Genomic DNA, 24381 nt, shown 5'->3' on the forward strand with positions numbered 1-24381 from the left:
ATTCGAGAAAGAAGGAGACATGGAATGCGCGGTGTTACACAGATCCCAAATTCATTTTGGTTGTATCCGGCTTCCCGGATAGGCTACCCCACTTTTGTTCTCTCTAAATATAGAGCCAACCAAAAACAGGCAATGCGGATGGTCTGAGGAGAAATCATGCTGAAATCGTACGCTGTTGTGCAATCGAAAACAGGAACGCTACAACCCGGGCCGGCTTTGCGGAAGACCGCGTACCACGGGCACGTGCCCAACTCCCTTCTAAATCTCAACTTGAACCTTGTTCCGTTCTCGTGAAGAAATGTAAAAGAAACGTGCAAAATCTTTTCAGTGAACAAGCGTTGTTGTCATCAGGCTCTGGCCCCCTGTTACTAGTTGATGAGTGGCTTATCTATGTAATACAGAACAAAGCAACTCCGCGACTGATGCTACTTCCGGGCGTTCCTTGTTTCCGTTTCAGTACATGGTATCTGGTATATATTCTGGAACAGCTTGCCTCTCACGCCTCCGTCAAACAACTATGGCTCCTTCGCGAAGAGTAAGTGGTTTCTCTCAGTTAGGCTTTCTATATTCTGAGTTTTCACATTTCTCAGCGCCGCAGCCGCCGCTCTCACACGATTGAAGAGTTATTTTCTGCGGACATCCTCAACTTTAACAAATTTTCTGTCCGGGAAATCTACAACGCCCTTCAGCAATTTCCCAACTTACTCTCGCGCGGATTCGCGATGCTCGATCTCTATGCTGCTGATCAAGAAGTATATTCGGATCCATATTATCACGCCATCATGGATCTTCTGAAGAATACGCGGCTCCAAAGTATCGGATGCGCCGATATGTCTGTGTCACCCAATGAGGTTGGCGTATGGCGAGGCACTTTTCTTAACGTCACGAATCTCGACTTGCTTCACGTAACCTGTAGCACGGTCCAGTATCAAATTATGTTGGACTCTGTACCGAACCTGGAATCTTTTTGGACAGAAGAAATGCACATTACTACCTTGGCACAATGGGTTAATTACAGTAAATTTGACGCCATGGTCGAGAGACCGGAACAGTGGGGGATGATCGGGCGAGAGCAGAAAGGCGTTCAGCTGTCCGAGCCCACATTAACCATAATTACACCCGATGATGAGGTGTTGGCGACCCGGTTTGCTAGTCGACAATCCCCATGTCGGACGAGTGGGTTGAGCTCACTATTCTACCAGGGCAACAATAGTGAACAGGTGACTGTGTCCCTCTCTGTTCTTTTGGCGCTCGCTAGAAATGGGGTAGAGTTTGTTTGCAATGGATATAACTCAGGTATCTCTACGTCTTGGCTAGTTTAGCAGCAACGTCGCGTACTGATCATCGTCCTAGAAAGCCGGATTCCCCCACTTATAATTCCTTCGAAATACATCTCTGTTTTCGATTGCGTTTTTGAACTGGAAGATGACTGCAAGACCGTTCATCCCCTCGAATGGCTCACCAGATCGTTCAGCATGGTGACGACTCCAACGCAGATTCAAACACTGATTATTACGATGGATCCATGCAGCGACATCGACGAATCTACACTTCCAGATCCGGATGATCCGATCGTAGGGATGTGGAACGAGCTGGACGAAGCACTTTGTCGTTGGCAGGTCTCGTTTCGTGCGTTGGTCTTCAAGCCTGGAACCCCAGATGCTGCGTTGTGGAGCAGAATCGTTCGGTGGCTGGGAGATGTCTGTCTCCCAAAAGTTAAAAGAAGGTATGAGGAAATGGGACCAATGCATTTTCAGGTGAGACCATTCGGGTACATATGAAAGAGTCGTAGCAAGAAGAGATGGGCGGCACTGGAAAGTTGAGCGGCCAATAACAGAATATATTTGTCCAAACTTAATTACACTGGGAACAAGCCGGAGTGGCAAAGCCGTTCCAAAGAGATATCATCACGATGAGAAGAGTATGACTGCCTCTATTATCGGTCCTAGAATTATATTCAATTAAAATGTCATGCATGTAAGACTGTTGTCGGTAATGAAAGACTAAGGATCCCATCGAAGACTGAGGCCTTGATGGTTCTCGAAACATTGGACCAGAGCCTCGGATTTGAGCCACTCGTCATAAAACCTCATGTTGAAGGCAATGTCAGAGAGGTCCAGAGGTCTAGGCACTACCGAGAACTCAGTCAATTTGAACTTCTGGTCCGACAAAATCTCGTCAAAGATAATCCATGAAAATGCCTTCCCTCCCGTGGGCAGGAAAGGATACGTCTTTGGGGCAACATCGACCATGATACAAATATCAGTGAGATTGTTTATCTCTGGGACTTGCTTAAACATCGATGCCCACCACCGCAAACAGTCATTTGTGTGCTCAAAGTTATATTCACCATTCAGGGGAATCATCACCTCAAGAGAGTGGACACTAGCAAGATTAAGGGGTGGTGGCCGTGCTGTATGACCTGCATATTCAGAAACCGATACCCGGTAAATGGGGCAAAAGGCCTACCTAGATCAAAACTCACACAATTAACCGACAAGTCGCAAGGTTCCGCGATGTCGATCAGAGTTGCAATCTGACGAATGACATCCTCCCCTCCTGTACCTTCGATCGCAAGAGTTTCAAGGCGGCGAAATGAGACGGGGGAATTTATCCTTATAAAAGGGTCAAGCGTATTGGTGGTGCCTTCGCCAACAGAGATAGAGAAAGACGAGATTTCAGGGCCGTGCTGATTATTCCGGATGGTTTGCGCATCGAATGCTTGGATGTTCGCATGCACGGCGAAGATGTTGGTACTAGTAAGCTTGACTTCATCCAAGGTCAGCTCCGTGAGTTTCGGAAATGCGCGTATGAGGGAGAAAAGCTCGATCCCTCCAAGACTGACAGCCTCTAGCTCAAGTGAGGTGATGTTGGGGAACGCAGTGATAGTGAGATGCCACCGAATGGGAGACCCGAAATCACCCCAACTCAAACCACTGAGGAACATGTTGGTTATCGAAGGGTGGTGTGAGAGGGCCTCTACGAATGTCAGTAGGAAAGGGTCGCTATGACTGTCCAAAGGGCCCAAGCGCTGGATGTTGATCCATTCGAAGTGACGTCCAAGGACATCATCGAGAGAAGACGCGGAGCGGAGGTGGTGATATAGGTCCTCGCAAGTGGCTGGTAGGCCGTAATTTGAACTGATGAGCGTGTAGGGCGAAGACATTTTTGAGGCAACTTTTATGGAGAAGCACTGGCAGTATATGTGGGGCGTTGGTGGGAGACGAAGACTCGTGAAAAGCCACCAATAGTTATTATATGAGGCCTTGTTACCTGCGACCAAGCCCGATCCATTGTGACCAAGACAACATTCAAAGACGAAAAGGGAATAAGCAACAAAAGCCAACATCGGAGAAGGCCAAGCTACTCTACCCGAAGGTAGAATCGGGACGGGCATGTACTAAATAGGACCTGTCTGATCTCTGTCGAGACGGTCGATCAATGGTCCGAGCCTCGGAAAATGTGCAGACAACGTTCCCTGGATGGGTTCAGTCAGCTTCAGCAGGCTAGGGTGACAAAATCCATAGCAACAATGCTTCGGATACAAGTCAAGAGCAGCGAGGCGCTGATAGTTATCCTTTATCACGGACCTCGTGGTTGACGTCATTTTTGAGTCGGATTATGCCCCCGCATTCACGTTTGTCGCTAATCGCTGATAATTACTGTTTTTACTCATCCTGCAGAGATATAAAGGGTCGTCATTATTAGCATTGACTAATAATTACCTGGCTAGCTGACCCATATTAGCTGGCAGCTGTTGGCCGAATCGAGGTATTGTAGCGTTCGGGCGTATCTATCAAATTCTGTCGTGTAGGTCCGTTATATATATGATCGTTTATCGTAACGTGTGCTGCAGTTCGAGTCACCAGGAATCAGGCGAAAACAACATCATGAATTTCAATAAGATGACCAACACCATGCTATCGACAACTACATCCCTAGGCATGATCTAGAGAAGATCCGACTGCATTCCAAGTGTGACATCTCAAAACGGATCGAATTTTCGGTTCCGTCGCCATCAGCCAGAGGAAGCAGAGGAACAGAAGGAGGTCATCCAGTGACAGCGAAATCCTCTGACCATCTCGTAGGACTTAATACGAACCTCCCCCGAACACTGCGATCCTATCCTAGGCTTCATGAATGTCAGAGAGACCGCAGATCAACGCATTTATAACTGTACATTCACATTCCGTCAGGCTCTTTGTGCCCCGACCCGAAATTTCAGAGTCTTTTCAGAGTCCTTCGCTTGTCTGAAGACTGGCTGTAATCATCATTACCTGCAAGTTACTTAGTCCCGTTGAATGTTACGCCTTAGTTATATCTCACCAGATATCTGAATTAGAATAAGGATGCATGTCGGCGGCATCATTTTCCCACCGCAGCTTAGTGAGCGGACATCTACGGCACGGTATAATTGTTAGCAACAGCTTGTTTCCGAATCCCTATTTTTGTTTGCCTCCTCCCATACTGTCCTCCATCATGCTTCTGATTCGCCGACCCTCTGTCGGTATGCATCGAAGTGCCCGACTGAGGTGTCCACAGGGAAGGAGGTGAAGTCAAGGCAAATCACCACCGCCGCGCCACTCCCATGTGCTTAGGAAAACTTTCTCGCACAATGCTGTTATCCTCTTCGGTCAGATAGTACCATTGCACAACCCATTGGATAAAGAGGTAATCTCGTGGTTTGGGATATTCGGGGTACCCCACTATACAAAACGTCAGATACGAGGGTTAGTGGGAACAAAAAAAACATTGAACATGCCCTTCCGGCGTGCCCGTTCCTGCGTGCAGAATGGCACGATGCGGAGAAGAATTCAGATCCACAACCCGTGCATCGTAACATTCGCCTACTTATTTCTGGCGGATTCACAGGTGGATTCGGGATATGGCACTGAAGAGATAAAATTAGGATTAGTGGCTGGGCTGCAGTCCTGTTCAACGGCGACCACCCAAGGGTTAGTCATATTGATGAGCAGTCCCGGGAATGAGGTGGTGAGGGTCCTCTTGACCTCATCTAGGGATATCATTTCGTGCATGTATTGGACTGGGTAAGTCGGCGTGTTCGCAAAGTAATCCACATCATCAGGGGCGATCGACTTTATAAAGTCTGCATATTCGACAATGATGTTGTCCATGATGTACATGCACCATGGGACAAGTCGAGGCCAAAAAGCCATGAATTTCTGGTACGCGTGAATCTTCGTGGAACTGCGATGACTGCGATACAATACGATATATTCCCGAATACAGACATGTATTTTCAGGAGCATCGTAGTACGAGCCAATCGGTCAAATTTTTCTGGTATAGAGAACTGAGCGAGGTAGCCGTCAACAAGAGAGGTTATTCAGGTTATATTAATTGGCGATTCAAGAATGATATCCATGATATCCCTGACCTCCAGCAGTGCAACGGCGGCGGTTCTGTCCACTGCTGCCCTGGCTGGATATCGTCTTCACTAAGAAACCATTAGTATTCTGCATAAGCATGAAAATTATCACTTTACATATCTGCGGTTCATAATTGCGGAACTAGTGTGATGGTGGTAGTGAGAGACTGAAGCTGACGATGGTAACGCAACATCGCGTGGGTACAAAGTTCATAATTCCGTTCGCTCCGATACCCCGATTTGCTTCTCAACATTAATTGCAACCATACTCATCGCCTGCAGCTGATCTTAAGCTCTTCAAGGCAGGTCACGATACAGAAAATACTCCCTTCGTCTACACCATTGATGCTCCTAGTATTCAAGGATGTTCTACCCTTGGACAAGGCTATGTCCATAGAATGTACAATAATAACCCGAAACTGAATACTACTAAGGTTCCATCAAGATCATTCAAGAACGAGCTGGCGGAACGAGATGATCAAAATGATAGTTCCATGAGAGAACGAAGAAAAAGATGACACAAACTGGCGACTGCAGTACCGCAGTGAGGTGGCTTCGCAGGGATGACGAACAATAGGAATTGAGGATAAATAAATTCGTTCTGACCAATCTTCGGGACTTGAGATCATCTGAGAGATCAGTACCTAGGCAACCATCAGCGTCTTAAAGCGCTGTATTTTGGTACCTGACTGATCATCCAGATAGAACAGCTCCAGTTTTTCAGATAGATGGAAGCAATACCTGGATCTCTGGACGGAGCAAATTTCTTGAAGATCTTATCATGTGAGGGAGTGAGGTTAGGATCAATGATGACATTGTGAGAGGCCGAGTTCTCCAGCGCCCGAAAGGGGACACCCAAGGCAACTACGGAATATACGTAGGACAGGTAGTAGTGATAGAAGAAGAAAAACAGGGAACGGATAGAAGGAAAAGAAATGTATATAGGGAGGTGGGTGGGAGAGAAAATTTACTACGTTTATGACTGCGAGCGACAGAGAGTGAGAGGGTGAGGAAAGGATCTTGGTCCAAGTGCGACTATATATCATAGATGAAAACAAAAAAAATCGGATCGATCGAAGACAAGAAGTGGGACGTGGCGCGTCAAGATGACGTCAATCTTGCATTGACCCTGAACAACCATCCTTGTTCAATAATCTTCATGGCCGACTGGCAAACTAGATTGAAGAGATATCCCTCCTTTGGCCGACTTTGTGGCACGGCAACTTGGTTTCCACGTCACCCCACCGAGGACGGCATCGAACCTGAAATAAAAAGAATATAAAAGAAATTATAGTTTAAACCTGGTGTGTAGCCGTGACGATGCCTATGGAATGTTACGAGTCATTGTCAGCGAAGCGAATGGATTAAATCAAATACGGACCCCCCCCCTGTTGGCTTCGTCAATCCTTCCTCGCGCCAAGAATGAAAGCATCACTTAAATTTTAGTAAGAATGAAGAAACAAAGGCAACAGAAGAGGGATGGTGGGGTAGTGTGGTCGTCAAGTAGCATGCCGCATGAAGTCGTCACCGTTCGCGACACGTCGCGAACGGTCGGGGCCGGATACTGAGTACGTGACCGTGAGATCCCTGCAAATAAATTTGAATTTGGAATCATGCTCCCTATTTTCCAGTCCCCGTGCATTCTGGTCATCTTTGTCGCCGGGCACTCAAAATCCCCCTTCCGACGCTATCTCGAAGTCTTCCAACTTGAAGCTCCCATCGACTCCCCATCGACAATATACCTTTTCGCCCGATGGAATCAAAGTTCAAGAACAGAAGAGGTGCAAAAAAATAGAAAAAACGTACGCGGAATCTTCCGGCCTTGTTTTAACTCCCTGCGTATAGATGCAAATTGATAATTGATCGCGTGTTCATTAAAGCCCCAACTGAACTATAATCCTTCGACCCTTGCTGAATACCGAAAATAACGGGTATGCATCGACATTTGCGTGCTTTCGTGAGTTCCCTAAATCATTAATCTGAAAATCGAATTTTAACGTCATTTTGATACAGGCATCTATGACCGAGCTCGGCGCTGGAAGGAAACGGATCTCTGCTCAATCTACCCATCTCGGTCGAACAAATGTATCTGTCATTCTGTGCTGTGACATCTGGCTTTCCCAGATACCTGTCGCTAGATTGCGCTCGTCACTGATGGTAACCTCCGAGCGCATCTTTTCATGTTTTATTTCTGGAATGATTGCTCGAAATTGGAGCCAAGATGCTATGCCCATATCATAGGCGTGTTTTTCGTCCCAGCAATGACCGGTTTCTGCGACTTATCTTCCCGGGTAGTCAACGATAGACAATCGGAAAACTTCCGTGATGAAACTGTTGTCAGTCTGTCCTATCTGCTGTTTGATTCCACATGATGGTTGATTGTGCGTCAGTAACAGATATGCAGACCTCAAGCTAAAGGTGGCTTGCCATGCGCTGTCACATAAAGGGTCGCAGGTCATTCTAATATCGTTGACCCTTGGAGTCGCGCGCGGGATCGGGACGCGGGAAGCGCATGGGTTCTGAGCAGCCCTACTTCATCCGCCTCGCGTTTATTAATTGCTGGCGGGGACCTGCTTAAGGGGATAACAGATTCATTGCACGATCGGAAACCGTTCCTTGAGACTTCGGTACCGTTAGTGTTGGGGCACTGCTTTTTGGATTGATTCCATGGTCAATCCTTATAGGGTGCTGCGTTCTTTCATTACAGCACGAGGCAGGTATCCAGACTAGTACGCTCCAATGTCTACTGGTACCACATACCCGGTCATAGCTGAACGAGAGGTATTTCAAGTTCTGCGTTGTGCCTGCACCTTTGTAGAAGGATTTTCGCAGGATCCCAAGATCTTTGTGTAAGGATCTAGCGCTCTGGGCTCGGAATAATGTCGTCAAGGAGAGAGATCACATTGTAGCAACCGGTGATCAGACAAACGAGGATTCCGCAAATTTCGGTGACTCATCATCGCTGACAATGAGGGGCTGGGGAGAAAGTTCGAGCCGGCGGGATGCCACGTGATAGAATCTGTTGTCTTCCCCCATCACTGCGAAATCCCGACGGCTGTTCAAGATGTGAGGGCATTGCTACTAGGACAGAAGGGCTTATCGAACCGAACTTATGGTATTCATTTAACAAATCCTTGGATTCCGAGGGAACTGATTGCCTTCGTCTCATTCGCCGTATCAAAGATTCAATTGAAGCTGGGTCCCGGTTAAGCAACGCAACTCCGTTGCAACATCCAAAAGATGAATACAAAGATGGTGTGTCCATTGAATTGTTGAGCTTCAAGTAACATCTTTGTTAAAGATTGACACGTTCCATCGTCATGCTCGAAATAGACAAAAAGCTACAAAAACTCGGAATAGCTTTCAAACAGTTGAGCCAAATACCTGTTTCTGGTCAGCGCCCACTCATTATTTCCCCCGGCTTTCGTAATAGGGCAAGCAACTTACTGCAACGTTTTTCTCCAGGTCTCAGGCCACAGAAAATTGGAACTTTTCTAAAGAAGGAGAGCGGAGGGGTACGCGAGCTGCCTAACGCCACAGAACTTCTCGAAAAAAATCTGGATTTTCCAGTTCGCCGATCGGTATTTGTTATCCTCAGGTCTTCCCTGATGATGTCAAACCGCGACAATGCTGTAATCTCGCGTACGACCTTGTACCTCCCGCGTATGGTATTGTTCGTTGAATCAGATGCTTAAGCTTGCTTCCTGATACGCATCCAGATCTCGGCTGATTGCCAAGGTATCCGGGCTAGCCCCGGCTACTCGGGCAGCCTGCGACCGTGCAATCACTGGAGAAATTCTCCTGGAATACGAGCACGTCTGGAACGGACGACTCTATTCTCCCCACGTTTATATCGAATGCTGCAAAGTTCGACTGCAAGTGGGTGGCGGTGACCTTTTTCCGTTTTGGTGACGCCGTTGCTCTGATCCGACTGTCGGCGGCGCCAGATCAGGCATTGCTTTTTCCCATCACTTCCACTGTCTCCCAAGAACGTACCCACTGTCATCCGCCGAATGAATTGTAGCCATAAGTACCCAGTAAGTTCGAGACTGTATGGTATGAATCAATGATACTAAACATACCGTCGTCTTCTAGGTTCACATGCCGCAGCTGCATGGCATGCCGGGGGTCTCAGCCTTATTGTTCCCATCCAAACCCAAGTTCCCGACTGAGCTCAACATTGATATCACGCATCAGCATCCGACGTCCGTGCAAGCCGCCCGCTGCTGTGCGAATGTCTCCATGGGACTCGAATGTGCCTATGCATGTGTCTATAAACCCATTCCTGTGACGCGGGAGAGCTGCCCTCCGACTTAAGGGACGCATACACTGCGACGGATCGCCCATTACCAATTGCTCCCTCACCTAATTTCGAATCTTATTGTCAAGATACAGATTTGGTCGTCCCTGAATTGTCTTTCCGAGGAAGCACAAAAAGCCACTGCTATTTCGCCGTCCATATATAACAAGGCACTCATATAAACCTCGATATTCGTTTTTTTCTTCTTCTGCGTTCTCTTTTCGCTTTCTGCCGCTGCCGCTATGGCTTCTTTCCTTCTCTTGGACTATGTCCTCTTCCTTGCTAGCATATATTTTCTTCAACGTCTACTTTCCAAACGACACGCACCTCTACCTCCTGGTCCTCGTGGTTATCCAATCATCGGCAACATGTTTGACATGCCCACCGACCGCCCATGGCTAACTTTTGCCAGATGGGCTGAAATTTGGGGTAGGTTTGACTTTTTTTTCTGCTTTCATAACTGAATCCTGACGCGTCGCGACAGGCGATGTCTGCTCCCTGTCAATGTTTGGTCAATCTTTCATCGTCCTCAATTCGTACCGTTCCGCCTACGCACTCCTCGACAAACGCAGCGTGATATACTCCGAGCGTCCAAGTTTAGTGATGGCCGGTGAGCTCATGGGTTGGAACGATATAATCGGCTTGGCTCCATACGGCGAAACCTTCCGTGCTCATCGCAAACTCCTCCACTCTGTCCTCGGCAGCAAGTCAACGATACGGACGTTCTATCCTATGGAGGAGCAAGAAGCCCTGAACCTCATGAAGCGGCTGCTCGACTCTCCAGAAAAATTGCATTCGCATATTTCTCAGTGAGTCGTGCAATGTCTGCCTGCCGTAACGGGGAAAAAAAAATATTGATCGGTTTTTAGGGACGTCGCGGCATTGGTCCTCCGCATCACCTATGGTTACGAAGTAAAAAAGGAGGACGATGAAATGGTGGCGCTCGTGAACTGTGCGATGGAAGAGTTATCGGTTGCCTCTACTCCAGGCCAATTTTTGGTCGATATTATCCCGATGCGTATGTGGCTTGGTCTACCCCCCACTGTTCTGTTCTGTTTTTAACTCCGCTTCTTTGATAGTGCGTCATCTTCCGGAGTGGATACCCGGCGCGGGATTCCAAGTCAAAGCCAAGCAATGGGCCCAAGATTTGCGTAACATGATAAATATACCTTACGACATGGTCAAGAGGCAAATTGTGTGTACCTGATGATGCGCATGGAGAATGTACTGATCGCCTGTGATCTAGGCTACAGGCGAAGCCCCGGAGTGTTTCGTGTCAAATCTGCTTTTGCAAGAAAACGAAGACGTAGACGAGCATGACCTGAAATGGGCTGCAGGCGCGATATATGCGGGTTCGTTTTCGCTTCGATGTTACTTACCCCCGATTGGATCACTAACAAACGCCACGAATTTTAGCCGGCGCTGACACGGTATGTTTTCAAAAATGGAATGAGTAGGTTCTTCGGATATTCATGAATTTTTTAGACTGTTGCCGTTCTGGACACCTTTTTCCTTCTGATGACGCTGTATCCTGACGTTCAGAGAAGGGCTCAGGCTGAGCTGGATTCTGTACTCGGAGGGGAAAGGCTCCCCACGTTCGATGACCAAGAAGACTTGCCATATATCAACGCTCTGTGCAAGGAGCTTGTACGGTTCCATCCTGTCGCTCCCATTGGTACGTGTTGTGCTCCCTTTAGCTTGATATCTCCGGATTGCTCATTCCCGATAGGCATCCCTCATAGCACTCTCGAGGATGATGTCTTTGAAGGGTACTTCATTCCGAAAGGATCGGTTGTTTTTGCGAATATATGGTAAAGTGCCACAGCGTCCCGATGTTCCTTCATTCCATTCAACGTATCTCGCGAATAGGGCCATGACGCACGATCCCGAAGTGTACAAAGACCCAATGACATTCAACCCTGAACGATTCCTCGGTCCTCATTCTGAACGAGATCCCCGTGAAGTCAGCTTTGGCTTTGGCAGACGGTATGTTTATTTTTGACATTTCAACAATGGTCCATGCATCGTATTTACGACTTGTTCGTTCTAGGATATGTCCAGGCAAGTTGTCATGCCGGGGAACTTGCCGTTCTTGAAATCTGATCATCTCCTTTCAGGACGTCTTTTGGCTCAGGCGACTACGTACATTGTATGTTCTATGGCCCTTGTGTCCTTCGATATATCGAAGGTGAAAGGTGACGAGCCTGTGTTCGATCCCACCCATGGCAGTGTCAGGTAGGTGTTCGGTTTCTCCATTCCGCAGATGTGACAGCACGGTCTCACGCACGAGGCAGCCACCCCGCACCTTTCAAGTGTAACATAACTCCACGGTCAATACGCGCTGCGGAGCTCATTTCACACCACCATTAGTTCCGATGCTTTCGTACCCCCCCTTCCTTCCTTCTCGTTTATTCCTCGATCACGCCGATGTCTAATACTCGGACAATTGCTCCTGCCGTTTCGTTCTTCGTTCCCCTGCGGGCTCCGCTGTTTTTTTGTTGCATTGCATTTGTATACTATCACCCCCACTCAGATTACGAGTACGCCACTACCATGCTCGATACTTTATCCCGTACTCTACGCGTTTGCATAGCCAATAGTAACATAAAGTTACTACTTCGTTTACTACTATTAATATTAGTTATACGTACACTCTTCGTCTTCGCTATTTACAGGAATTATTGTCCCTGTTGTTCGTTGTATTTTGACGGACTTGTGCCAGCTATCGACTATCGACCTTGGTGTTCATTTTCTGTGTGTACCAATGATGTGTATGACCCCTAAGAATCAGGATCATGGGTTCTGTGATATGATTCCGTGATGTGCTTCTCGAGGACGATTGCCCCTCAAGTCAGATGAGCCGGCAACTACAGATGATTGCGACTGATGGAAACTCGAACCCAAGCATCCTGTCACCAACAGATGGATAGGGCAGTGTGGAAATGGAAGCAAGGCTTGTACTGCCGCCGGTAATATTGACCGCAGCGTCTATTAATCTGATATATTAGAAAACAAACCATCAACGTCGAGGACTGCCGCTTTGATCTCCGGACCGCAGGGGGGGGGAGGGGGAGGGAGCGTGTATCGGTTTTCTGCGGAGTGTCAAGCCCGACGGAGGCACAAGATCTTGTACCGTACCTTCGCCACACTCGAGACGTAGCCGTGCTACATGGATCCCATTTGATTCCACCCCGTTTGACAGCAACTGAAAGAGTTTTGAAGCCCTGTGATATCATCTTGAAGAGTAGCACGACGCCCGGCGCCCGGCGAAGGGGAGAGAGAACGCGCTGATCGTTTATCCGACCACCGTGATCTTCCTGTTCCATGCGCAGCACTCCACGAAAAAAAAAATTCACTGAGTGCTCTCGACTCGACGCGAAACATGGGAAGCAAGGCTTAGCATGAAGCTGAGGCGAGCAGACCAACCTAGCCGGTCCAACGCTGCGTTCCAACGCGACCCAGACCGCACTAGGCAAAGATCCCTCGGACCACGAAAAATTTTGCCCTGACGATGGATTCTCCCATAATTTTTCTTGTCGTCGATACCGGCACAATGACGGAGCCAGTCCTGTGAACATTGGTTTATCCGGCGCGGGAACAGTTCAGTCTTACTGTGGGGAAGGTATCAGCCGACGAGAACGGATTCGATATGAAAAGGTATAAAAATGACTGGCGACGATAGTGAGGCTTCCCCCTCCCCTTCGCAGATATTGAACCCGGTCCAGTTCTGCCTCCCTACGTTTTCTAAAGTCTGAATACAAGGCAAAATCGTAACCATGATAGTAAAAGTATCTCTGTGGGCTGCATTGTTAGTATGTAACCATTTTTTCTCTCGAAACCGGTCTGGGAACCAACGAAATATACGGATTCGGACTCGGGATTTACGATTCTGTGGCTTTATGCTCCACGGTCGTGAGAGTGGTATTAATTTCCAGCCGCCTAAGGGCAGTCTACTCCTTTCAATATGCACCGTCAGAAGTAAGAATAACAACTACTGTGGATACATACACGAGAAGGACGAGTTGATGGATCCTTCGAATTCCCTCGCAGTTACTCCAAAGAGGATGCATCCGTGTGCGATTTTCTACAGATAGCTATTTGAAGGAGAGCAGGAATTGATGTTGCTTCTTGCACCATTACCGTAAAAGGCTCACTGGAAGAGCGTCGGCTGCTGTCAGAACATCGAAAAGGTACACGTCTGCGTCATTGAACGAGGATGTGATTGCAAGCGGCCGGCGTTCCCGGACCGGCGATGCATTCTCCGTAGGGTTAGGGTTATTTCCTCTTCCTCTTTGTCCATCATGTCGTCCGTCTTGTTTTCTCTGTGAATTGATGGCATAGCACCTCATCCGAGGCACGCACTCTGCGGTAGCCGGTTTCTAGGAAAAGGATGAGACAGTGGTCCGAAAGGACGGTCGCTACGTCGTATGGCGGTGGTGGTGGCGGTACGCTCATTGACACTCCATTGCGTCGCCTCTAACAATGCCTGGTAGGTCGACAATCTCGTGCTTTACTGGCAGCTGTTGGCTCTCTACTTTGCTTGGAAAATTACTGTATGCACTTCTTCGGGACTTGGAGAACCGGACGGTGATACCACAGAGAACGTCGTGTGCATCCAGGATTAGAGGGGGACACATGATCAGAGAGAGGTATGGTGAAGGTGCGTATTGTGGCCCGCCTGTGAAACTTGCAGTTGGCGGACGGGCTCATGATGTGCATGCAGTTCAAAGCCATCGCGGTCGGAGTGAGAGTGTGTTACTCTGCTTTCTTGTCAGCAAAGAGCATGGAACTACGCAAGATACACCAAATACCTTGAGGCCGTATTCACATCGGTATATGCGCTCAAGTGCAGTCGGCCCGGCTGTAAACCAGAGTCTAGAGAGAGGTATGTGTCGTCGTCATATACCGCAGTACTTGTACCAATGTGTGCTTAGCACCCGCCCAAATCTGCTCGTCGACGCCAACAACATCAGTTTTTTCAAGGGCAGGGGAGGATAGAAGTTTTTGGAGGTAGAAGCGAGAGAACATCCACAACGTCACGCAATAGGATCAGTGTGTGTTCTCTCATTGAATTTTGACTTTGTCGAACTGTCGTTTGTCGCAGAGCCTGCGCGCGCCCAAAGACCGGGCCTGCCTTCACCTTTTTCAATCAGAGCATAGATGCTCAGAATGAGACGACCCCTCCAGGTGCCGGCAATGAAATGTCTCTTTACGGACCCTCGGTTCCATTCATTTCAGTTATTCGTGACGATGTGGGCACAAATTTCTACTTTGGATCCATTAATGAAGCTGGTCACCATCCCAAACGACTTGACCCGTAAAGTTATGTACTTGCACGGTGACCGAATCCTGAGTAGGCCTTGCCTTTGTAGGGAGCACATTCGTCCGTGTTGTATGTGCCGAGAGTCCTACTGCTGCGGTTTTCTGACTGATATTTGCTTCAGGCGCGTGCCTGGTACGTAGGCCGACGCAAGTATCGTGCATGCGTGGGCAGTCTATGTACTGACCGGTACGTGCTGCAACGTCCCAGAAACGAAGACTACTGCAGCGTCCGACGTGGCGAGATCCTTTAGGCGGAGGATCGGGACGAAGATAACACGCATGATCAGACAATGGACGCGATATAACCGCAGGAGATATATGGCTGGTCCTTGTATATCGGCCGATGGCCGTGCCGATACTTTACCCACCGTGGAACCCGGCCCACTCTTAGAGTGTCAACATTTGAAAACCACTGCTGTGAACCAGGCACATCCTTCCATTCCCGTGCAGGGCCCTCATATGGTTGTCGCACCGTATTCGTCGAGGGGAACCAAAGAGTTATTGTCATGACCTCAATCCTTTGGTATCTTCGGTGGCAGGTGCATAAATCTGTGCAGAGGCTGCCAACGCCGAGGCCAATCATCTGGAGGAGGCCTTTACATCAGAATGGATCGCGTCTACAAACTTGTGGAAGAGAGAGCGCTCTTGAGGAGGGTTTGCCGTCTGGTCTGGGTGCTTTAGGTGGTGTCTTGTTGCATTGTCGCTACTTTTAGTAGGGATCAACCTTTGAACTGCTTGCGTCTTTCTTATGTCTTGTAACAGAGTGCAGGTTCTATTCGATATCCACTGAACGGCACCGTATTCGCATGTCCTGATTCGGAGCTGCTTCGCTGGTGGGATTCTCAGAGCGATGTTCCCGTAGAACCCATCTCTCAGTAAATCGTCTCTGCCTCTGCACAGCGCAGCGCATACCAATGGCGTTGCTTTCTTTATTCTTCTTTGGATTACATCAAGGAGTGGTTTCGGTCCACGATTCTCGTAGGAAGTGCTTTATGATGTACGTGCCCGAGGGTCCTACCACTTTATACTTCTGACTGGGATCTGCTTAGACGATCAATGCCTGTATTTGTATCGGTACAGATATTGATGGATTCGCGGTGCGAGGTTTCCTGCAGCGACAAGGCGATACGATACCCTTTAGATGGAGGATGGAGGTAAAGACTCACATCATAGGTCCATCGTTTATAGATATATTGATGCAATGCCACCACGCAGGAGGGCGCGGAATGGCCGTCCCCGGTTGGCTTTCCTTGCCGCGAGCACTGTTTTTTTCAGAAGGGAATCGACCACTCGCGCGAGTCGAGGGCTCGTCGATCATGAAGTGATGTTTTGATAAAGCTCTTATAATATGTGTTTTTCTTCAAAGCCTCGATGATCCACTGGCAACCAATCGTCAGAAATCGGCTTTCCGGGCGGGCGCTGTCGTTTTTTGCGGCAACACCATTTTTCCTGCTCGGACTCATATCAGCACTGCATGGCAAAATTCTAGTCACCTTTGGGCTGTCGGATTATTCGTGCGCGCGCGAGGCGTTACCCATACCTTCGTGGGAACTGACTACTATGCGACAGAGGTGGCAGCAAGGGACCTCGGACGGGACAGACAGACAGATGAGCGAGTGAGTGTGGATGACAGTCATGGTTGGTTCTGTTGTAGCGTGGATACGGTACGGTGTTACTACTACGTTCGTTTGGATCTATTACAGGCGTAACACGGGCATTTTTGTTTCTCACCGTTCTGGTCGTCGGAAATATGTGGCAGGTGGGATATGAGGTTGAGTTGTCAGTTCTTTGTGTTTGAAGAGAGAGGATGTTGTTGTGTAATTTCCACGTATTGTTGATGTACACAACTGAATAAAGGGCGATGGTTTAATGTCACGTATTGGGATGGGCGGGAGGATGGCGGAACTAATATAAATTCAGGGCAACGATGGACGCCCGTCGGCCTATAAACACGTAAACGATGTTGAGAGTGATGGTTCCTGCACTTAGCTTCCCGGGCTGCTCGCAGGGGGGTAAGTAAACAGACGTTGGGGCCGAGCGTACGAAACCCTCCTTCTTCGTCTGAAATACAACAACGCCCCTCGCTCGCCCTCGTATGTTCTAGCCAAAAAACGAGGTGTTTGCGTACGAAAAGAGTAGTACAATTTCCAACTTCCAGGAAATGCGATGTGGGGGAGGGGAGGGTGGGGGGACGCGAACCCCCGACCAGCATAGAGTGGGCTCCAATATACTAAAATTGGCTGCGTTGTAATCCTTTCAAGATAGTGGCTAGTTTACAAGGAACGAGCAAAGGAAAGGAAAAAAAACGGGCGACAGCGTACAACCATGGTTATTTCATACTCACACCAACCCCATCGTCGCACCACTTTGTCCTAAGCCACTCCGCCACCTTCCGCCACCACCCCCTCTTCTTATCACCTGCAGGGGGATCACCACCACGTCTCCAGGACCGTACCGCATCCAATCGCCCCTGACGGCAACCTTCTGCCGCGATCTCCCGTATCTTCAGAGAGGCAAGTTCTAACTTTGTGCTTCCCCACCATTCCGAATTCGAATTCATAGGCGCCGAGCAAGCAACTGCGCCAAAAAAAAAAACCACCTGCCTCCTAGCCCGTGTATGAGTGAGCGTGTATGCTTCTCCTGTAGGACGCGTCCTTTGATGTATAATAGCAAATTGTATGCCCGGATCTTTTAATTCCACGTTCTCTCACCCGAACGCGATATTTGTGGCCAAGTCGTGCACGGCTTCTCCATATGTGTATGTGGATAGGTATCCCGGTATTTTCAAACCGATGGGTACGGCTTTCAATTTCGGGTGGCGTCGAGGTTGGCGTGCCATGCCCTGCCCATGGGATCTCAGCTCAGAGCCGTCCAAAGCCCCCCCCCCCCCAGTTCTCCGGACTCAGCTTGGAGGTATATAATATAAAACGACGCGAAAGCCACCTTGGCATCATGGAGTTCACACCTCTCTTCTCACTCAGCCCAGCTCTCGCTAGTAGTAGTGTAGTACCTTCGTCTTTGTCGCTGCTGGGAGACCTTCAACTATCCAGATGATCTCCGCAAACGAGGTGAGGCCCTCTCAAGGACAATTCCGCTTTCATCGTTTTACGTGTTCATATGGCGACGGGCATCCATCGTTGCCCTGAATTTATATTAGTTCTGCTATCCCTCGCGTATCGTAATAGGTGACGTTAAACCATCGCCCTTCATTGAGTTGTGTACCATCAACAATACGTAGACCAACCAAGGAAAATTACACAAGAATATCCTCCCTCTTGAACAGAACCAACCATGACTGGCATCCAGACTCGCTCGTCTGTCTGTCTGTCCAGTGCGAGGTCTCTTGCTGCCACCTCTGAAGCACAGTAGTCAGTTCCCACGAAGGTATGGTAACACCTCGCGCGTGGCTTAGGGCCGAGTGGTGAGACGCCTGCCGGCTGGTGATACATACCCTCACCCGCTTTCTTTCCTTTGCTTCCATACTAACTGTACCGCTCGTTTTCGTACCACCATCTCGAAGATTACACATCCTTCTGCCGTTCTAGGATCTGAATCCGCGTCTCAAATCGCAGATACGAACAAAGTCCATGAGGCGGGAAATGCGATCAAAACACCATGCAGCCAATTTAGTATATTGGAGCCACTCTGTGTGCTGGTCGGGGTTCGCGCCCCCCCCCCCCCCACATCGCATTTCAATGGATTTGAGCATCTACTCTTTTCTCACCCAAGGCTATTTATTGTACAAGAACTCGAACAGGGCGGTTCCTGCATCGATGAGATAGCTACGTACCTCATAGGCGGGAAGTATTAGCACTATGCACAATTAGCTTATCAGGCGGACATCTATGACCGAATGTCGCGTACCGAGTAAAGTTGTATGAAGCAAGACAGAGTGTGTCTGTCATATAAGCTTCACCTTGATGACACGAAAGCGCATCCAACTCAAGCGCCACTTTGCACTGGGGAGGGGAACAGAACGCCAGTCCAAATTGATGCCGGATACATCTGCCAGGGAAGAGAATCTTGCGATACCTCTGCGAGCGTCTGTCGGTCAGATTAAGATACTCGCATGAATCACGAACGACATACCTCGAACGAACGCGCTAAGGACGAAACTGCATCGGCCGGCGCTCGCTCAGCTTCATCCTGCGACAGGAACCATCACGCCCAGCGAAAACTATTTTTTTCTCAGATGATATGAATCACCGATGGCCAAGAACTGTATACATATATATAATAATCAGCAGAAAATCCCAAAAAGGACTCCCAACGCACTTGAGCAGAGACACAAGAACCAGGATACCCGCACCGCAAAAGGGCACCCAGCTGGATAAAAACCTCCATCAGTGAAAAATATATATATATATACGACAAGCCACTTGCCAACTCACGTCGAAAAACTAAACCCACCCGACCGGAAGAGACCCATCAGCACCAGCGAGACAACCGTAGCCCCACACACGACACTCAAGACACTGATGCCCAAAAACACCAGCAGCACGATCACCGCCAACGTGATCCGCGAGCGCTGCTCGTTCCGCTTCTTCAGCGCATTATTAACACTACGCCTCGGCGGGAACAAGACGTTGAGGAAAGCAATACCCGCGCACGCGATGAAGAAGGGGGAGTAGAAACATAGAGTCCAGTAGAGCGTGAAGGTGAATATCTGGGAGTAGTGGTAGAGGTAGACTGCGCCGGGCTGTTCGGCGTTGTGGTTGGGGATTTCGAAGAATTCGAGGCTGGGGTCGTAGAGTGATGGCCAGCGGGGGTTGGCCATGGGCAAGAGGGTGTCTCTGATGTGACGTGACAATGGTTTACCCGGTTCGCTATCAATGGTGAGCGGGCCGTGGCGCTTGCCGGCCTTAGTAAGTTACACCCTGGGAACATATTCTGAGGGCCTTAGAGACCACCCTCAATTTGATTGCAATGCATGAATGGCTAACATGGCTTTTGAAGGGTGAGTGATGGGGGGTGGTGGTGGTGGTTTGAGAAGTATGAGTGGGTTGCAGGAGAGGTGGTTAGAGGATGGTGTGACAGATGCATAAATATGCCAATCATAGCTGTGCTTGTAGAGCAAGGTGTTCTTGAATGTAAATGGTCTAAGTTTTTGAAGACCCACATCCAGAGTTTGTATGATAGATTCTGAGAGTCTGAGAGATGTGTAAAACATTACTCCTCCAGCTCTAGCAGAGTGACCACCAAAATCTCTGTCCAGTATTGCAAAGAATTTTTTGTTGAACCAATTTCATGATGGAATATCACCAATTTCATGGAGGAAGAGTGGAGTGCATGGGCCATGAAGATGATCTCAATATCTGATGTATTATGATAGGAGGTGTTTTTGTTATATGAGTAGAATGTCAGTGCCATGATAGAAAGGGTCAGATTTGTTGTAGGGAATGTGGTATTGTGCATCATTCTTTTGGAGGACAAACAAAGAATGTTTGATTATTTTGCAAAAGTCCTGAAGTTGTTTGTCATTTTTCCATATGAGCTCACCTGACTGGCAGTACCCATAAAAGCAGCAAGAAAGGATGGTGGCAAAGAGGAGGTCATTGTAAGAACCTGAAATGTTAGCAAGAAAACAAAAAGCAATCAAATGGGATAATTGGAGGGGTAGTTTTTGAAACATAGGATTACCACTCATCTTCTTTGAGCCATAGGTGGTTGCTTGTACCATGAGGTGTCTCTGATTTGTGTCAAAGTCAGAATAGAGGTCTTTTAGAAAGTGACAGACTCCAGTCAAGTATTTTGAGCTGGATGAGATATACTGAGATGTATAGGCTATGTACCTGCTGAGAGTAAGTGTTGTAGGTTCAAGTGGTAATGCATGCAAAATCATATGTAGTCATGTGCTTCTGTTGCACAACCCTTTGCTGCTCTGAGCTCAATTGTGTGAGCTTGGAGAAAAAGAACATATTCATCAAGAAGAGAGAGGGAAGAAGCTGGGTGAGCAACAGCACAGTTAAAAGGAGTATCTCCATCATGCTGGCAATAGGTCTCTTAGTGAAGTAAAGATGCAGACATGGTCAGCAGTGAATTTGTGATGATATTCATCAAGAAGGCAAGAAAGCATATCCACCCAAATATTCTCCTTTCTATCAATGTGTTGAACATAAATGTTGATTCCTGATCTGAGTATAAGATCTGCTGCTCTGAGTAAGAGTACATTATGAAGAAGTTCTGATACAGATAGAAAATTGAATGCAGTGACAGAGTTAAGGCTATCAGTGAAAAGCAAGAGGTGTTGAGGGAGTTTGAGTAGGCATACTGCATACTGAATGGTGGAAAGAATGGCCACAAGCTCCAGAAAGAAGATGTCAATCATTATTCTAGGTAAAGGTGGATGGAGCTGATATACAAACTGTTTCCTGTAAAAACAAATTATAATGCATTTTTTGGGCTGGCTTCCATCTAGATTATCATGTTAGCTTCTGAAATAGTCCAGAGAGTTGAATAAATGAAGTGAATGCTCAAATAATCTGAAAGAATAGATGAAAACCAGGAGAGATCCTCTCTAACAGCAGCATTGATGAAGATCTTTGTAAAAGAGTGAGTCTTCCTGGCCATCTTCCTGTATGAAGAGAATAAAGCTGGACAGCCTCATGGTAGAACATTTAATATACAGTTCAGATATCCATCTAGATGCTGCTATTTCTACAGAATAGATGCTCTTCTGAGTGTCAAAAGAAAAGAGTTGACTTCAGATTTAGCATCAATAACAGACTGTTGTGTAAGAGAGACACTCCTCTGGTTGGCATCAACCCAGAAATTGATAATTTTAAGAGATTGACCATATATCTGTTTTGGATCATCAAAGAGATAAGAGATATATTTCCAAAATATTAAAAGTTGTACTTGTCATGCTGGCCATTGCTGACCTCAATAAAAGACTTGGTGATTGGTGAAACCCCAGCCAAAGAAGTCATTCATATAAACATGAAGATCAGTGATATCCAGGTGGTGGATTCTGATCCAGCACAATAACACTGAAACCAAACACCAAATTCTAGATGAAGCTCAGCTCCTGAAGACTAGTTATCCAACAATGTAATATTGGTCATCAATGAGGACAACTTGATGAATCTGCCATAAAGAATGTGTTGGTAAATTCAGAAAAGCCTTGGTGATGTCACTTTTATAGAGAGTAAAGTCAGCATTAGAATGTTGTATTTTGGCATTATATAGAGCTTTACTGAATGGATGTATATCATCATATTTCACCTTTGTCTTGCTAGCTGGAATTCCTGCATTTGGACTGGAGAAAGTATGATCTGTTACAATGTGAGGTTTTCTGTTCTGCCAGATGACAAATATAGGTAATGCCTTCATATCTGATAAGAGTGTAAACTCTTCCAGCAGAAGTGATGACCAATAGCTGGCTGTGACTTCATGATCACAAAATGCTCATATTTTGTTGATGTTTTTGGGGTCCATGATATAATTCTTGGTTTTGTCATAGAGAGAATCTTCCCATTCACCAAGGTCAAGAGGCCAGAATCCATTCTGAAGACTATAAATGACTGAGAAGATGAAGAGTTCATTTGGATGAAACTAAATAATATTCTCCAAACAAGTGACATTGAATAGTGTGTTGACTACAATAAAATCTTTTAGAGCATGTAGCATAGTCTGCAAGAACAGATCATTGAGTAGATATGTAGATGGAGAAGATAGAGGATCAGCAGATTCAGTAGATTGAGCAGCAGAGAATGTAGATACAGATGGTAAAGAAGTATTTAATCAGACATAGCCATATCTGAAGCACAGGCTGATATTCTGGTCCATACATTTGCATTTCTGAGGCTTTAATGATCTAGGCCCTGCTGCTGCCTTCACTGTTATCTCTTCCAAATCTGAGTCTCTGTTTTGTCCAGAGGAGGTTGATACAATTGATAGTGTCTCTAGCTCAGTATCCTGAGCTGCACTCACTGCAGGTACTATACCTACAGCAATTGATATATGGATTCTGGTAGAAATTCAGATTTAAATTTTCACATGGAACTGTTGATCTTTCTGCAGCAGAGAGTGAAGTAGATGAAAATTGCTTTATGCCTGATGAAATCAATGGAGAGTGAAAGACCTGAGTGAGAATAGGAATTTGTAGTTCACTCTAGATATCCATATGAAAAGAGCACTTAGCATAACACAACTGAACTTTCTCATCAAGATAGATGGCAATTGTAGCATCATGTGATGCAGCCCAAAAGATCTTGATCACATATTCTCAATAAGCTTTGAGTTTGAGCTCATGATGCAGATAAAGAACTTGAATGCCTCTAGCTCAGGCATCATATACTCTGCACCAGTCAGATTCTGACCTGATAGGCTGCTTGGCTGATAAGACATCTTTCCTGACAATTGCACATTCTGTTATGAGCTCTTTTTCCTCCTTGTTGTGATTGTACCCTCAGTCTATTGAGACAAAAAGTTTTGAAAAGTCAATATGTTGGTCTTGAATGATGAGGCATCAGAACAGCTGAGCAATGGGTTTGGAGAGAGACTGGATCTGAAGAACTGCAATGAAGTTATGAAGCAACTTTTCAGTGGCATAAACTTGTCTGAGGCAGAAAAACTCAGTAAGATAAGGGTCTGAGATATCAGTGATGATAATAGATGCCAGATGAGGTGCTTGAGCAAAAACCATCAGAGAAATAGAAGCCATCCTTGGTGAGACAGCACCATCAAGCCTCAGAATGCCAGTGAGAACTGTAGCAATGGAGCTCTGAGATTTATTTGTGGTTAGTGTTTGATGAAGGAATTGAAGCTTTGAGCAGAGAGTCACTGAAGCTGCTTCCTCAACTGTGTGAGCTCTGGCATTCTGGTGCTGTTCTGCAGCAGCTTTGGATTTTTCAGCTCACTTTTTTCAAAACTCCTTGATCTTAGCCTGAGACAAATCTGATGGAGTGGCCTTCCTGTAGTCTATCACACCGACATTTTCATGGTCACCATCTTGTTGATGAACCAGAAAGTTGTTATTAGACTCTCTATGGGCAGGAAACATGAAACTTATAATGATGAGTGAAATCAAAGCACAGAATCCAAAGGCTGGTTCAGGCAAGTCTAGTTGTGTACCTCTGTACAGTGACTATAATCTCTAATAGGGTGTAACAATTGCTTGCTACAGGTGTTATGAACCTCTAAAACTATAATCAGAGAGTCAAAGTATGTATGTGAACTTTTCTATAGCAGAAATGTCATATAGGTATCTGAGAATTGAGAAGTGCAACCTATATGCAGTGTGAATGTTTTTTGTTGGAATCCTATATGCAGTTCCAGTAGTATCTATAGACAACTGTTAGTGTCATTCCTTAATGCAGAAACTGTAGACTGATGTTAGAAGCTTAAAGACATAGTATTCTATCTATGGTT

General features: G+C 47.0%; 12 protein-coding genes across 12 annotated transcripts; 3 read left to right on the forward strand and 9 right to left on the reverse strand.

Annotated features, from left to right (window-relative positions):
• Positions 1-408: 408 nt before the first annotated feature.
• Positions 409-1792, forward strand: BT62DRAFT_996672 (uncharacterized protein; the record flags this gene model as incomplete). Its single annotated transcript, XM_043190600.1, has 5 exons — positions 409-535; positions 591-1296; positions 1354-1629; positions 1679-1726; positions 1758-1792. Exons 1-5 carry the CDS (start codon positions 461-463, stop codon positions 1790-1792), a joined length of 1140 nt encoding a protein of 379 aa, XP_043035782.1. The 5' UTR covers positions 409-460.
• Positions 1793-2003: 211 nt separating this feature from the next.
• BT62DRAFT_1010549 (uncharacterized protein) lies at positions 2004-3397 on the reverse strand (the record flags this gene model as incomplete). The annotated part of the gene is made up of 2 exons (XM_043177665.1): positions 2004-2413; positions 2470-3397. The coding sequence occupies 2 exons, from the start codon at positions 3395-3397 to the stop codon at positions 2004-2006; spliced, it is 1338 nt and encodes a 445-aa protein (XP_043035783.1).
• A 2271-nt stretch (positions 3398-5668) lies between these two features.
• BT62DRAFT_443172 (uncharacterized protein) lies at positions 5669-6085 on the reverse strand. Its single transcript, XM_043180905.1, has 2 exons — positions 5913-6085; positions 5669-5848 (listed from the first exon to the last, which is right to left on the reverse strand). Exons 1-2 carry the CDS (start codon positions 6014-6016, stop codon positions 5773-5775), a joined length of 180 nt encoding a protein of 59 aa, XP_043035784.1. The 5' UTR covers positions 6017-6085; the 3' UTR covers positions 5669-5772.
• A 2150-nt stretch (positions 6086-8235) lies between these two features.
• BT62DRAFT_443349 (uncharacterized protein) lies at positions 8236-9373 on the forward strand. The gene is made up of 3 exons (XM_043180907.1): positions 8236-8502; positions 8571-9055; positions 9107-9373. The coding sequence occupies exons 2-3, from the start codon at positions 8708-8710 to the stop codon at positions 9278-9280; spliced, it is 522 nt and encodes a 173-aa protein (XP_043035785.1). The 5' UTR covers positions 8236-8502; positions 8571-8707; the 3' UTR covers positions 9281-9373.
• A 444-nt stretch (positions 9374-9817) lies between these two features.
• BT62DRAFT_443263 (cytochrome P450) lies at positions 9818-12328 on the forward strand. Its single transcript, XM_043180906.1, has 12 exons — positions 9818-10116; positions 10172-10496; positions 10557-10705; positions 10767-10882; positions 10934-11039; positions 11104-11117; positions 11173-11362; positions 11417-11498; positions 11557-11673; positions 11738-11748; positions 11805-11922; positions 11982-12328. The coding sequence occupies exons 1-12, from the start codon at positions 9930-9932 to the stop codon at positions 12055-12057; spliced, it is 1491 nt and encodes a 496-aa protein (XP_043035786.1). The 5' UTR covers positions 9818-9929; the 3' UTR covers positions 12058-12328.
• Positions 12329-12538: 210 nt separating this feature from the next.
• Positions 12539-14142, reverse strand: BT62DRAFT_922714 (uncharacterized protein; the record flags this gene model as incomplete). Its single annotated transcript, XM_043184428.1, has 7 exons — positions 12539-12683; positions 12826-13021; positions 13114-13255; positions 13404-13438; positions 13696-13771; positions 13842-14009; positions 14050-14142. 7 exons carry the CDS (start codon positions 14140-14142, stop codon positions 12539-12541), a joined length of 855 nt encoding a protein of 284 aa, XP_043035787.1.
• Positions 14143-16925: 2783 nt separating this feature from the next.
• On the reverse strand, positions 16926-17848 carry BT62DRAFT_922715 (uncharacterized protein; the record flags this gene model as incomplete). Its single annotated transcript, XM_043184429.1, has 4 exons — positions 16926-16952; positions 17053-17109; positions 17354-17663; positions 17721-17848. 4 exons carry the CDS (start codon positions 17846-17848, stop codon positions 16926-16928), a joined length of 522 nt encoding a protein of 173 aa, XP_043035788.1.
• A 1349-nt stretch (positions 17849-19197) lies between these two features.
• BT62DRAFT_906237 (uncharacterized protein) lies at positions 19198-19786 on the reverse strand (the record flags this gene model as incomplete). The annotated part of the gene is made up of 3 exons (XM_043183628.1): positions 19198-19228; positions 19285-19335; positions 19401-19786. 3 exons carry the CDS (start codon positions 19784-19786, stop codon positions 19198-19200), a joined length of 468 nt encoding a protein of 155 aa, XP_043035789.1.
• A 567-nt stretch (positions 19787-20353) lies between these two features.
• On the reverse strand, positions 20354-20851 carry BT62DRAFT_906359 (uncharacterized protein; the record flags this gene model as incomplete). Its single annotated transcript, XM_043183633.1, has 1 exon — positions 20354-20851. The coding sequence occupies one exon, from the start codon at positions 20849-20851 to the stop codon at positions 20354-20356; it is 498 nt and encodes a 165-aa protein (XP_043035790.1).
• Positions 20852-20992: 141 nt separating this feature from the next.
• BT62DRAFT_906245 (uncharacterized protein) lies at positions 20993-21337 on the reverse strand (the record flags this gene model as incomplete). Its single annotated transcript, XM_043183629.1, has 1 exon — positions 20993-21337. The coding sequence occupies one exon, from the start codon at positions 21335-21337 to the stop codon at positions 20993-20995; it is 345 nt and encodes a 114-aa protein (XP_043035791.1).
• An 86-nt stretch (positions 21338-21423) lies between these two features.
• On the reverse strand, positions 21424-21603 carry BT62DRAFT_906372 (uncharacterized protein; the record flags this gene model as incomplete). Its single annotated transcript, XM_043183634.1, has 1 exon — positions 21424-21603. A coding segment is annotated over one exon (180 nt), but the record flags the coding sequence as incomplete, so codon positions are not given.
• Positions 21604-21666: 63 nt separating this feature from the next.
• BT62DRAFT_906267 (uncharacterized protein) lies at positions 21667-22704 on the reverse strand (the record flags this gene model as incomplete). Its single annotated transcript, XM_043183630.1, has 4 exons — positions 21667-21866; positions 21992-21998; positions 22057-22308; positions 22609-22704. Coding segments are annotated over 4 exons (555 nt in total), but the record flags the coding sequence as incomplete, so codon positions are not given.
• Between the last annotated feature and the right edge of the window lie 1677 nt (positions 22705-24381).

The sequence above is a fragment of the Guyanagaster necrorhizus genome (genome assembly GCF_019112545.1).
Source record: "Guyanagaster necrorhizus MCA 3950 unplaced genomic scaffold BT62scaffold_30, whole genome shotgun sequence".
NCBI lineage: Eukaryota > Fungi > Basidiomycota > Agaricomycetes > Agaricales > Physalacriaceae > Guyanagaster > Guyanagaster necrorhizus.

What these genes read in the sequence shown, in the direction of transcription:
- BT62DRAFT_443349 (XM_043180907.1), top strand. Translation starts at nt 8,708, where the DNA reads ATGCTCGAAATAGACAAAAAGCTACAAAAACTCGGAATAGCTTTCAAA. An exon ending in CCTTGTACCTCCCGCGTATG is followed by an intron (nt 9,056 to 9,106) that starts GTATTGTTCGTT and finishes ATACGCATCCAG; the next exon opens with ATCTCGGCTGATTGCCAAGG.
- BT62DRAFT_443172 (XM_043180905.1), bottom strand. Translation starts at nt 6,016, where the DNA reads ATGATCTCAAGTCCCGAAGATTGGTCAGAACGAATTTATTTATCCTCA. An exon ending in CTGCGGTACTGCAGTCGCCA is followed by an intron (nt 5,849 to 5,912) that starts GTTTGTGTCATC and finishes TCGTTCCGCCAG; the next exon opens with CTCGTTCTTGAATGATCTTG.
- BT62DRAFT_443263 (XM_043180906.1), top strand. Translation starts at nt 9,930, where the DNA reads ATGGCTTCTTTCCTTCTCTTGGACTATGTCCTCTTCCTTGCTAGCATA. An exon ending in CAGATGGGCTGAAATTTGGG is followed by an intron (nt 10,117 to 10,171) that starts GTAGGTTTGACT and finishes GCGTCGCGACAG; the next exon opens with GCGATGTCTGCTCCCTGTCA. An exon ending in CCCACCCATGGCAGTGTCAG is followed by an intron (nt 11,923 to 11,981) that starts GTAGGTGTTCGG and finishes CGCACGAGGCAG; the next exon opens with CCACCCCGCACCTTTCAAGT.